The following is an 11,793-nucleotide window of genomic DNA, read 5'->3' as shown; positions in this document are numbered from 1 at the left end:
TCTGCAGAACTTACAGTCCATTCTTTATTTAAAAATAAGAAAAATCAATATATAAAGAATCTTGGTATATTATAGGAACATGGTAAGATAACACGGGAATAACAAGAAAATAAAAATAAAAAATTCCATCCATTCTATAACTTTCTCCCTATTTACGCAACGATCTAGTCCACAAGTTGTCATTTTCCTGCTTCTTAATGAGCTTTTATCTCAAAATTAATATTGCTAGAAAAGATGGGAAATGAAATTTCACTTCAGGCACAAGCAATTTTAAAACTGACTGCAATTAAGATCAATATATGGGATTATGACATAAAACATAATTCCAAACAGGGCCTATACTCTTAACATTGGGCAGAGTTCAAGGATGCTGATTGTCATTAGAAGAGAGGCGACACTGGAATTAAATGGCATTAACTTAGAAATGGCACCAAACTCCACAGCTCTGAATGACCTTCCCCAGCAATCTCTGGAGAAAAGAGGCCATGTTGAAGGACAGCAGAAGTCAATTTCCTGGGTGTTGAACTGTCTTCCCCAGCATCACTTTCTGGACTTGCCCTGACAGGAAGAATGGACCACAACCACAACAGAACAATGATCCCAGGGGTGTATCTGTAATTTTAACTAACATGTTTTATTCCAGCCTCTCCTCTGCAAATGGAGCCCAGAAAAAGTTCAGAATCCCAAGAGGAGAAGTTGCTTCTTGCTGTAATTATGACTATCTGGGCATTTGAGACCTGTGATGCTATATCTCCAGTTTTAGACTTTGATGTAGACATCAGATTGAAACCACATGCAAAGGATCTTATATCAGAAAAGAATAAATTCCTTGGGTGAAGCTCTCTGGGACCAAGTTTTGGGACAGGTACAGGCTCTGCTCTTGACTGCACCTTTCTCTCCTTTGCAAATGAAACAGTGATTCTCTGTTTAGATCAGGAAAGCCACTGGCACTTCTCAGAGTCTTTGCATTTTTCCAACTTTTCCTGTTGTTTGTGTTAGAAAGAGGAAGTGGATTGATTAATGCCACAAATGATGGACTTTCTGCCTCTGCTCCTGCTGCTGCTGGTGTCCCCATCAGTCTGTGGGAAGCTGAGAAGGAAATGCCCATTGAGTTTGGAGCACCAGGATGGCTACAATCCATGGAGCTTTTACAGGCCAGGAGACCATCTCATTGGTGTGGTCATAACTGAAAAATATGTGTCGCCTATAATGTGGCCTTTTAACCATCCTCCTTCTATACCTTCTCCTTCGTAAGTCATGCAGGGTGATGGAGTTGCACTCCCTCCATGTGCAATTCTAACACTCCTTTTCTTCTTATTTCACTTATTTTTGTACCCCAGGACCTGTCTAATTTCCTGAATGATTTTGATTTCTATGGCTTCCCTCTTTTGCCTTCCTTTGTGGAAGAGAGTAAAATCCAAAGATGGAGTTTTAAAAGAACCTGAATGAAATCCAGATGATTTTCCTTTCTCGGTTCATTCCTGAGTTCATCACTTGAATAATGACCTTTGTTTAAGTAACAATTGAAACAATTGTAGTTGCCTCTCTCATTTGCATAATTGATCATTCGATTTGGATCAATGTTGGCCTAAGGCTTAGTAGATTTGTGAAGGATTATATATTTTAAAAATATTTGTTGTTGCTATTGAATATAATAACATGAATATTGTTTTTACAATAGGAAGAGTTCTGCTCTAACAAATATCCTAAAATCAATTTTTGCTGTTCAAATGGTCCACAAGAATTCCCAGCTCCTGCACAATCTCACACTTGGCTACAACATCCATGAAAACCATTTGAGCACTTTATGCACTTCAGATGCCTTGCTGGACATTCTTTCCACTGGAGAAGCCAATGTCCCCAACTACGGCTGTGGGAGGAAAGAGAACCTCCTGGCTCTGATTGATGGAGCTGCCAGGGACATCTCCATCCAGATGTCAACGTTTGTAGGCACCTACAAAGTCCCACAGGTTTGTGTGTGTTTTTCTCTATCTAAGGTGAGTGGGGTGGTGGGGATGAACAACAGATCCAATATCTTCATAGAATTCAAGAGCTGTTTTTCAGAATATTAGGGAACATAACAACTATGTCTTAGCCTATTATGTTCATCTCCAAGTTCACCATTAAAGACCTGAAGAGCCATAAGGTCCCTGTAGAGGATATTCTATTCAACTATTGAAAAACTATCCAGGTTTTGAGGTCCTCCATGAGCATATTCATTTTCACATATCAATAATATCTGCCTTATCCAATTGGAATCAAGTTGGCAAGAGTCCTGTCTATGTATAACAAATTATTGAGATCACAGAATCTGAAGAGTATCTTTGGGGTGGATAAAAGGAGTTCAGCTCCTGCCCTCGGAGATACAGTAAGTTATGAATTTATAACATTTCCACTTTGTATAAATTCAGGGTATATAATTATTGGTTTAAAATTAAAGCAAGTCCCAAAACAGGCAAAATTTCAATTAAACACTTATTGGATTGTACAACTGACAATTTGTGTTAGGAGTTGCAGTCTCTTAGTTTCTTGTACATCAGGAGAAGAAGCTGAAAAATTGTTCCACAAAGGATTTGGTATATAGAAGCTGAGAAAGAGGTTTCAGTACTCAGAAACAGCATATAAAACTGCCCTATATCTTAGATCCAAACATTGTATCTGACATCTGCTAATTTGAATCTAATAGTTGGAATTGTAGGGGTGACACAGAAATTCACATTGCATTTTTAATTTTTTTATTTAATATGATTTTGCATTCCATTTTTATAAGATCTTGTTAAATATTTTAACTGTCTTAAATATTTTAAACTGTGACTAAGGAACAAACTATTCTTATATATTCATCAAAACAAAATTGGATTTGTCAATAACTAATATTTTGGAGTTGATCTGGACCACAATATAACACAGCATTCTTCATTACTTTTTCAGATCAATGCTAGAATTCCTTCAGAGGCTCTGAGTGATAAAAGGAGATTCCCCTTTTTCCACCCATTGCTCCCCAAAGAAGGGATCCAGTACCCAGCAATTGTCCAGCTGCTCCTCCATTTCAGATGGACCCTGATTGGTCTCTTTGCTTCAGACACAGAAAATGGAGATAATTTCATGAGGACTTTCCCTCCTATGCTTGTCAGGAATGGAATTTGTGTGGTTATATCACAACGATTCACAACAACTGGACATACAGCATCCCTCAGGGAGGCCCTTTCTAAGTGGAGACAAATCAATGTCTTTGTTCACTTTATGGAATTTTTTCCCATCTGGGAGAGAATTCTTCCTTTCCATGAAGCACTTATGCATTTGCCAGGACCCATTGAAGGGAAAGTCTGGATCCTCACAAATTTTGCAGTGTATACAATAAAGAAGCACATATTTCTCAAATACATCCATAGTATTTTGAATTTTGGTTATCTGAGAAACAAAAGGCCAACAGATGCTGCCTTTGAACCCCATTTCTTTGTGGAAGATCCGTTTCAAGATCATTATTTCCGCTGTTCCCTTTCCAAGCACGTCTTTTCTGTCAAAGGCCGCAGAAGATGCACCCAGAAAGCCCCACTGGAGACCCAGGAGAAAAGGAACAGGAAACGGATCATAAATGACCCTCATCGCTACAGTATCATTCAGACTTTGGTCCAGGCCATGAATGCCGCTTATTCGTCCAGATCGAGGAGGGGAAGGAAGGACGGAGAAAAGAGGTTGGGGACTCCGAGGCTGCAGCCGTGGCAGGTATGGGGGGTCCCGATAGGGATCCATTAATCTGAGATCCTTTGGAGAAGGAACCCAAAGGAGAAGGAGGGGAACATCTCAACCTTCTTGTGCTGCAAAATGTCAACAGATTTGCACCATCTAATTGCTCCTGTCTGACGCTCCGTAATAACAGGGAGCAGATCTGAAGTTTCTGTCTAGCCTCTGTTGGAAGAAATCTCCTTCTGGGTTCAGTTCCAAGTGGGGAAGAAAGACGCTGGAAACATGGTAACTGCTTGGAAGATGGTTTAATGGTGGACAGTAGCACATGCCTTGGTTGAGGAAAGAAGGGCTGAGATGCCGAGAGTGCAATTGGTTTATGCCTTGTGTTGGGATTTGAATTGGAGCTTGTATTCTCATCGGTTGTCAGACTCCCATGGGGCCATGCAGGGCCAACTCTGTAGGCTGTCCTGAGTCCCAGGCTTGGTTGAGTCTGCCTGGATGGTGATGTAATGAAAGGGCTTTGGGCAATTCCTATTATAGCTTTACCTGGAGTAGATCTTTGTTATGTAAAATAGAGTGGCCTAGGCCAGAGTAATGGTCCATTAGCAAAGGTGGGAGGGGGGCTGAGTTTCAGCCTCTCTGAGTTTCTACTTTTCTTTTTAGGGGAAATATATTCTCCCTTTTTAGTATATCCTAAACTATTTCATTTTCCTGCGAATGAGAAGGGTTTTAACTTCCAACACCTCTTTCAGTCATTAGAAGAGTGTTGAATCCTCCCTTGTCCAACTGAGAGATGTTGTAAGTTGGAGAAGCTGCTCTCATAATCTCCTCGTCTTCTCTCAAGTCTCAGTTTCAGGGTGCAGTCAAGTACGATTTTGAAATTGTTTTCATAAGCATGTATTTATTTACAAATAACTCAAGATGGCAAATGTCTTCAACACAGGTTCCTCCTTCATCCAGTCCGCTTTTAGTACAGTCAGAGACCAGCATTACAATTAATAATAATAATAATGGAAAAAAATAAAAATAAATGACAGTCAAGGGGTAGTTAGAGTCTGCCTAATGCTGAGTCATGTGCGAATGTGGCAATATGAATGTCCTAAATAAATAAATACATAATTTTGCATTACAGCAGAGCAGAATTTGGCCCCATTCAGACGAACTCCTTCCTACTGATCTGATAACTGCAGCTGCACATAAAAGAGTTCCAAATTTCCCGGATATTTTATTAGTAGACGGGTCACAAAGTGAATCCCTGAGTCCTGATAGGAGATGCCGCATAGCAGGCTGTGAACTCACTGGTGGGATTCAAATTTTTTTACTACTGGTTCTGTGGGCATGGCTTCAATTTGTGGGTGTGGCTTGCTGGTCACGTGACCAGATGGGCATGGCTTGGTGGCCATGTGACTGAGTGGGCTTGGCCAGGTGGCCATGCGACTGGCAAACCAAATACAATTGGTCCTCGCTTAATGGCCATTTCTTTAGCAAGTGTTCTAATTTATGACTGATCTCCCCAGAGCTACTTGACCTGTTTTTGGAGTTTTGACAACCATAAACACACACACACAAACACCGAAGCACACACAAACACACACACAGAGCTTTCTAACCCTGCTATTCTTTGATTCTGTAAGGATCTCCTGCTGGAGCAGGGGGTTGGACTAGATGACCTCCAAGATTCCTTGCATGCCAGCCCTAGATTGCTGTGCTGCTTCAAAGAGTCTTCTGAAGCCAGGGTTTGTGTCCTTCCTCTCCTTTTTTTCTCCCTCCCTCCTTCCATGTATTTATCTATCCATCCATATATCTCATTCACTTTCTCCATTCTCCTGCTCTTTCTTTCTCTTTCTTTTTCTTTTTTCTATCTCTTTCTCTCCCTCTTTCTTTCTTTCTTTCTTTCTTTCTTTCTTTCTTTCTTTCTTTCTTTCTTTCTTTCTTTCTTCTCTTGCCCCCCCGTCTCACACACGCACACAGAGACACAGAGTGGGGGGGGGAGAGGGGAAGATATGGACCCGGCCTCTTCGCTATCCCCCACCGCCCCCTTTCCCTTCTCAGGCCAGGCGAGGGAGGGGAGGGTGAGGGGCAGGGCCAGCCGCTTCAGGCAAGGTGAAGAGGCGTCGACCAAGCATGGGAGAGTAGAAGGGAATGGGAATGGCGGCTCCTGGCTCAGCTGGCCTGAGGGGCTCCTGCAGGCATATCGCGACAAGGGGGGCAAGAAGACCCGGGACATCCGCCCACTCCCCTGCTGGCTGGCCAGGCCGGGCTGGACTGGAGGAGGTGCATCTGCCAGGAGAAGTAAGAAAACGTGATCCGGGAGGGCAGGCAGGCAGGCACAGGGTTGCCAGATCTCAGCTTGGCTTTGCGGCCAAACTCAAGTCAAAATATGGCCAAATTCAGCCAAATTATTTTTTCTCATGGCCAAATTTTTGGGCCAAATTTTTTTATGCAATATAACATGAGGATATATTGTTTTTTGTTTTTTTAACTATTTTTAAATAATCAAATCCTAAAAAATAGTCAACCAGGGGGCTCAGGATCGCGTGCAGCACTCACCCATCTCCTCCGGCACCTCCCGCTCCCACGCTCTGCTTCGTGCCTGCCTCTCTTCTTCCTCCTCCTCGCTGGCTCGTTCTCTCTCGTTCCCCAAGAGGCACCCCTTGTACGAAGGTTGGAGTGGGGCGGGTTCTCGCGGGGCACATCCGAGGCGCAGCTCCGGGCAGAGGGGAAAGGGAGCAAGAGCGAGAGTGAGGCGTGTGAGCCAAAAGCTGGAGTGGGGTGGAATGAAGGGGCTCAGATCCCGATCCAGACCCCTTGCGGGAGCCCTCAATAGCAACCCTGCGCTTGTCCAGGGTGCCGGAGGGGCGTCAGGGTCATGGCTCAGTGGCGGCAGCGGCAGAGCTGTCAGCCGGAGAAGGAGGGTGCACGATGAAAGGTGCCGGGCAGAAGCGAAGGCAGTTGCCGCCCGAAACAACCGGGAGAGGAGAAGAGAGCGCAAGAGACGAGAGAGGGAGAAAAAGCCGCCGAGGTTCCAGCCAAGGGGGAAAAGGGCGCCTCTCCAAATAAGCCGACCAAGATTTCTTCCTTTCTCCCACATGCGTTAAAGATGATAAAATAAATATAAAGTTATGCGTATACCCACATATATTATATGACATGGAGAAACATCACAGCCTAGATAGACCAACCAAACGTAGCTTTGTACCATTTGGTACAAAATATAAATGGAAATGCAAATAAAGACCCTTCATACATATTAAAACTCTTGATAAACTCAAGATAAGCAAAACGCTATACCCTAAAGTCTTATTTCATGGCTTGTATCAGGTAGTACCACTAAAATAAAGTAATAAATAAAAATACAAAATTATGCGTATACCCACATTTATAGATTATATGACACAGGGAAACAACACAGTCTAGGTCCGGATATATACATGCAGAGGGTGAGAAAAAAAGAACACCACAAAATCTTGCGAGTTTATTCGAATAGGGACCCGCCTGGGCTCTGGCGAGAGGCAGAGCGGTCTATTTTTTGCTTTTGTATGGAGGGTCGGGCGTGCTTAATTGGGCAGGAATCTCCCTCTCGGATGCCGCTCCGGACCAGGCGTGGTCCTTGACCAAGGGGCAAGCAAGCCAAGGCACCAAAGCGCATGATTTATTTATTTTTATCATTATTATTATTTTTTGGAGGGGTATTTTAAGGATTCCCTTAGGATTCCTTCACAAAGTGCAAATGTAACGGGTGGCGAGGTGAGGCGCACCGAAAAGAGGCACTTCGTGGCGGAGCCACTGAGGCGAACTTTCTCCCCACCTCACGTTCCTTTCTCCCTCAGGCTGCTGACTGGCACTGCTGCTGCTGAGGGCAGACTTCCCTCACCCATAGGCTTCTGCGAGATTCCCCCCCCGGATGAGGTCAGACCTGCCATTTAGACCCAAATTGGGGTTGGTGGGGGCAGAACTGAAAACCGGTATTCAGCCAAAATTTTGATTTCACGGCCAAGCAACTTCCATACGGCCAGATTTCTCGAATTTGGCTGGAAAAATGGCCAGATAGCAACCCTGCACGCACTGCTGCACACACAGTGCGCATGTGCAATAGCTCTGGGACATCTACTTGATCTGCGCCACAGCCACCATGTGGTAGGGAAAGCTAGGAGAGTGACTGGGACAAGCGGGCTACCCGGTTTGGAGGCGTGGCCAACCAGGGATCACTACCAGTTCACCTGAGCTGGTGAGAACCGGTTGAATACCACCTCTGCGTGAGCTGCAGTTCGAGTGGCGCCTTGTCCTCAGGGTCCCAGTCTCAGCTCAGGCATTCTTTATTTGTATCGGTCCCCTGAAACTGCTCTGGGAACTCCGTTGCAGCTCTCAGAGGTTAATTCCCTTTGGACTTTTGGCAGGGTGATTCAATATAAATATCTCTAAAGGCTGCTCAGATAATCATTCTTGGGAAGAGCAGCCCCAAATGTTGGATTTGCAGATCTTTGAGACCTTGTTTGATGTCGCGCCGAGCGACCGGTCCGTTGTTCCGTCAGCGTTCTTCCACTGCCTATGGAATTCCCCGCAGGGAAGAAGTTTAGCGGGACCCTCGCAAGGGTGAATACCAATAACAGACACCAGACATCCGATTGCTTCAAAGGAGGGAGCACATCGCGCCTGGGGCAGGTGGAATGGTCCAGGCAGCCCCGATTGCTTTGCACAAACCTCTTTTATTATTTTCTTTCAAGCGGGTGGGGGAGCACAAAGGAGGTAGCAGAATTTTACCTTATATGGAAGAAATCATAAACAAAGAACAAAGAACAAAGTATGTGATAGTTTGTAAGTTTGCAAGTATGCTTATCATACTTAGCTGACGTGTCCTGGGACGGAGAATACCAACAGTCATTGTTTCGCGATCGTATTGAAACATTTTGCGGTTGGCTAAAACAAGGTCATCAGATATGTGCAAATATCCTTGTGTCCGTTTTTGGCAATGTCTGCTTAATGGTGGAATAGCTACAGTTTGAGTTCAGAAAGTGCACGAAGTGATCCCCCATCCTTAAAAGACCTTCCCTGCAGAAGCCCCGGGAGCTGAGTACCAATGAGTAGTTGTGTGTTCATTTTCCCCACAAGAACAACCCTGTGAGTTGAGTTGGGCTGAGAGACTGGCCCCAAATCCCCCAGCCTGCTTCATGACCAAGGCAGGTCTTGAACTCACAGCCTCTTGCTTTCTACTTTGGAGGTTTAATCAGTAGAGCAAACTGGCTCCCTTATATACTTATCAACCTTGGCACAATCCTTCATCCAGTGCATCATTAATGTTCTTATATGAGATACTATAATTTATCAAATCCTAAAACCCAGATAGTTTTCTACTGCTTTTGAGTCATACAGTTGTTTCTAGGAGGAAATCATAAATATTTTTCTGGAAAGTTGGTAATGTTTAAATAACATAAAAGTATATTTCCTGAGAATTGTTATAAATCTTGTATAATAACGTTTTATCAACCCTATTATATTAATGACAACATAGAAAAATTGATGACCTAACGACAAAATGTAGTATATTCCCACTTTCATGACAAAGATTATAAAAACTAAAGATTATTTGAGTACCATTTTTAAATCAGTTTTTATCCACTTAATTATCATACCATCCACCCCTCACTTAACTGGGTTTTTGATCACATCACAAAATTGTTTGTTACTCTTTCCTGAGATCGAGTTATATCAGCAGTATTTCCATAATGTATTTAGGAAAAGAAATTATATGTGAGGATGACTTGCATAGAGCACATAAGTTGTATCCCCCCCCTTTCCCACAACCCATTTAGAAAGGGCCGTGATAGGAGGGAATGACTTTTGGGTGGGGGGGGTGGAGGAGAGATTCTGCCTGGGGAAGAAGCAGATAAGAGGAGGAAACCTACAGCTGCATTAAAAAAAAGGTCGGTGGGAGATTTGTACTTTCTGACTCCCCAAATCCTGTCAGTGCAGCATTACAGCAAAGTGGGCCTAGCTCAGGTTTCCGGCCTGGGCTTCCTGGGAGAGGATTACCCTGACAATTTTCTTCTTGACAAATCCATGTTTCTGATAACCAACCTGTTGCTTTCAGGGAGTTCATAAATCTCCTTTTTTCTGTTGTTCAACTATATTTTGTCAAAATCTATATTGTCAAAATATGATCGACAAATTTTTGTGAACTTTTTCCCTTCACTTGTAAGCTAGTGGTAACACCCATTTTCCTAATGAAGCATGTCTGTAAATTAGACAACCAAAGAAGAAAGATTCAAATGTGAAAAAGCGTCTGGGATAAGAAACAAAGTTTTCTGCTTTTAAAATTGCTGCATGTTCCCATTCTAGTTCCATCCTTTCCTGGAGAAGAATGAGTTTGTCAATATTTCAGACCTTAAACTCTACATGGACCCAAATGGAGAGGTAGCAGCAGATCTGCTCATTTTAGGCTTCTTGGTTCTTCCCAGGGATGATCCCAGGGAAGAGACTGTGGCATATTTTATAAGACAGAGACTTTCTATCAACCAAGATGTTATTTCACGGCTAAAGGTGCTCAACAAGGTAGGAGAAAGTTTTGATGTCTTCTCTCTGTTTTCCAAAGCCTGAGGTCCCATTTCAAGAGGGCTGATGCTATTCCCCAAAGGTGGTTGACCTTCACCGAGAATTGAATCTGGGCAGTAGAAACCGGATTTTTTCCCTTAGGCTGCTTGGGAGGCTTCGATATTGTTCCATTTTGTGGACCATGTACAATTAAGGGTCTCCATCAAACGGGTGAGAAACCCACAAGGGCTGGGGAATGTGTCACTAGTAGCTTCTGGTTGTTTGCTCCTTGTGCCCAGAAGAGCAACAAAGGTGGTAATTCTGCTGACTGGGGCCTGAATCCAGGCTTGGACTGTATCGGATGGGATTGAATCGTGATTGGACGGAGATCCTTTTGGCCCCATTGGGGGAAAGAAGCTTCCTCTCATCCTGCTTGGGGAAAAGTGTCCCCTGAAGGGGCAGCTCCATAATCTGGGAGGCTCTTAAGGAGGCTGGACCTGGCCAGAGCTCTCCATGCCTCCCTTTCACCCTCCCTGGGACGGAACAACGGGCCTTCTGCTCCTAGGAAGCAGCTTCAAGGCTTTGAGTTTGCGTGAAATTATCAAGATTGTTCTGATATCACACCTTAAAATTATGGGTGTAAGAAGAGGGGAGAAATGCATGTTAATGGGGTCATGAGAAGGAACCACCTGGTTATCACTCCGTTATCACTTTTGCCTTTTACTAAGACCAGAGGCTAATATCTATTATCTTGCCTAATATCCATTTTTCTCCATCCACCGGACGGAGAATCCTAACACATTCCTTTGGCAATCCTGTTTTTTTTCTGCTCAGTCCTTTCCTCAATCTGAATGTGGAAAGTTGCCATCCTGGATTTGTCCAGAGGGCTCGAGAAGGAGAGCCAGTTTGCTGTTAAGCGACTAAGTTCCTTGTCCGGAGGGACCTTCTCCACTCTGAAAGGTAGGTGACACCAGAGAAAATGAGGCCTGGTGGAACTGGACCATCCAGCATTGTTGGTGAAAGTATGAATTAAAAACATTAAACTGGTTTCCTACTTTATTTCCAAAATGCCCCGCTTTATCTCTAAAACAGAAGAACAAAAAGACTGTGAAGGAAGAGCTGATAGAGATAATGGCTGTGGCAGATTGGGTAAGTTTTTACTACTGTAGAGAAATATTCTTCTTTAGTTTGGATGTGTCCTTCCTTCCACCTTGACTTCTCCAGGAACACCTGAGTTCCTTGAAATGTGAGGAATGGTTTTAGGTCCACCACCTGAAAGTAGAATTGCAATGCAGTTCATACGTGTTCCCTTTTGAGGAGCACTCGAAAAGGTATTGCCTGATATACGAGATACACAATGGGTGGCTCGGACAGTTATGCCTGTTTTCTGGCTGCACCCGTTATCCACCACTAATCCAATGGCCATTTTAAATTATTTGCTGCAGTCTCTTGATCCCTGTAGCATCCTCAGAGGCAAGTATGACAAGAATTGACACCCACAAGATACGCTTTCTAGAAAGATTAATTATTCATTATTTACCTTTAGTAATGGAGATTCCTTCAATATTCTGAATCAAG

The 11,793-nt window shown here is 43.6% G+C and overlaps 1 protein-coding gene across 1 annotated transcript; it reads left to right on the top strand.

Annotated features, from left to right (window-relative positions):
• Nucleotides 1-1,017: 1,017 nt before the first annotated feature.
• On the top strand, nucleotides 1,018-11,139 carry LOC148123810 (vomeronasal type-2 receptor 26-like). Its single transcript, XM_087918720.1, has 5 exons — nucleotides 1,018-1,250; nucleotides 1,682-1,970; nucleotides 2,932-3,726; nucleotides 10,024-10,236; nucleotides 11,050-11,139. Exons 1-5 carry the CDS (start codon nucleotides 1,021-1,023, stop codon nucleotides 11,137-11,139), a joined length of 1,617 nt encoding a protein of 538 aa, XP_087774846.1. The 5' UTR covers nucleotides 1,018-1,020.
• The last annotated feature ends 654 nt before the right edge of the window (nucleotides 11,140-11,793 follow it).

The sequence above is a fragment of the Pseudonaja textilis genome, unplaced genomic scaffold, assembly GCF_049901715.1.
Source record: "Pseudonaja textilis isolate UNSWEBS1 unplaced genomic scaffold, rPseTex1.2 PTEXCTG292, whole genome shotgun sequence".
In the NCBI taxonomy this organism is placed as follows: Eukaryota; Metazoa; Chordata; class Lepidosauria; order Squamata; family Elapidae; genus Pseudonaja; species Pseudonaja textilis.
This window is presented reverse-complemented; position numbering and strand designations above follow the sequence as displayed.

What these genes read in the sequence shown, in the direction of transcription:
- LOC148123810 (XM_087918720.1), top strand. Translation starts at nt 1,021, where the DNA reads ATGCCACAAATGATGGACTTTCTGCCTCTGCTCCTGCTGCTGCTGGTG. An exon ending in CCTTCTATACCTTCTCCTTC is followed by an intron (nt 1,251 to 1,681) that starts GTAAGTCATGCA and finishes TTTTTACAATAG; the next exon opens with GAAGAGTTCTGCTCTAACAA. An exon ending in CGAGGCTGCAGCCGTGGCAG is followed by an intron (nt 3,727 to 10,023) that starts GTATGGGGGGTC and finishes TTCCCATTCTAG; the next exon opens with TTCCATCCTTTCCTGGAGAA.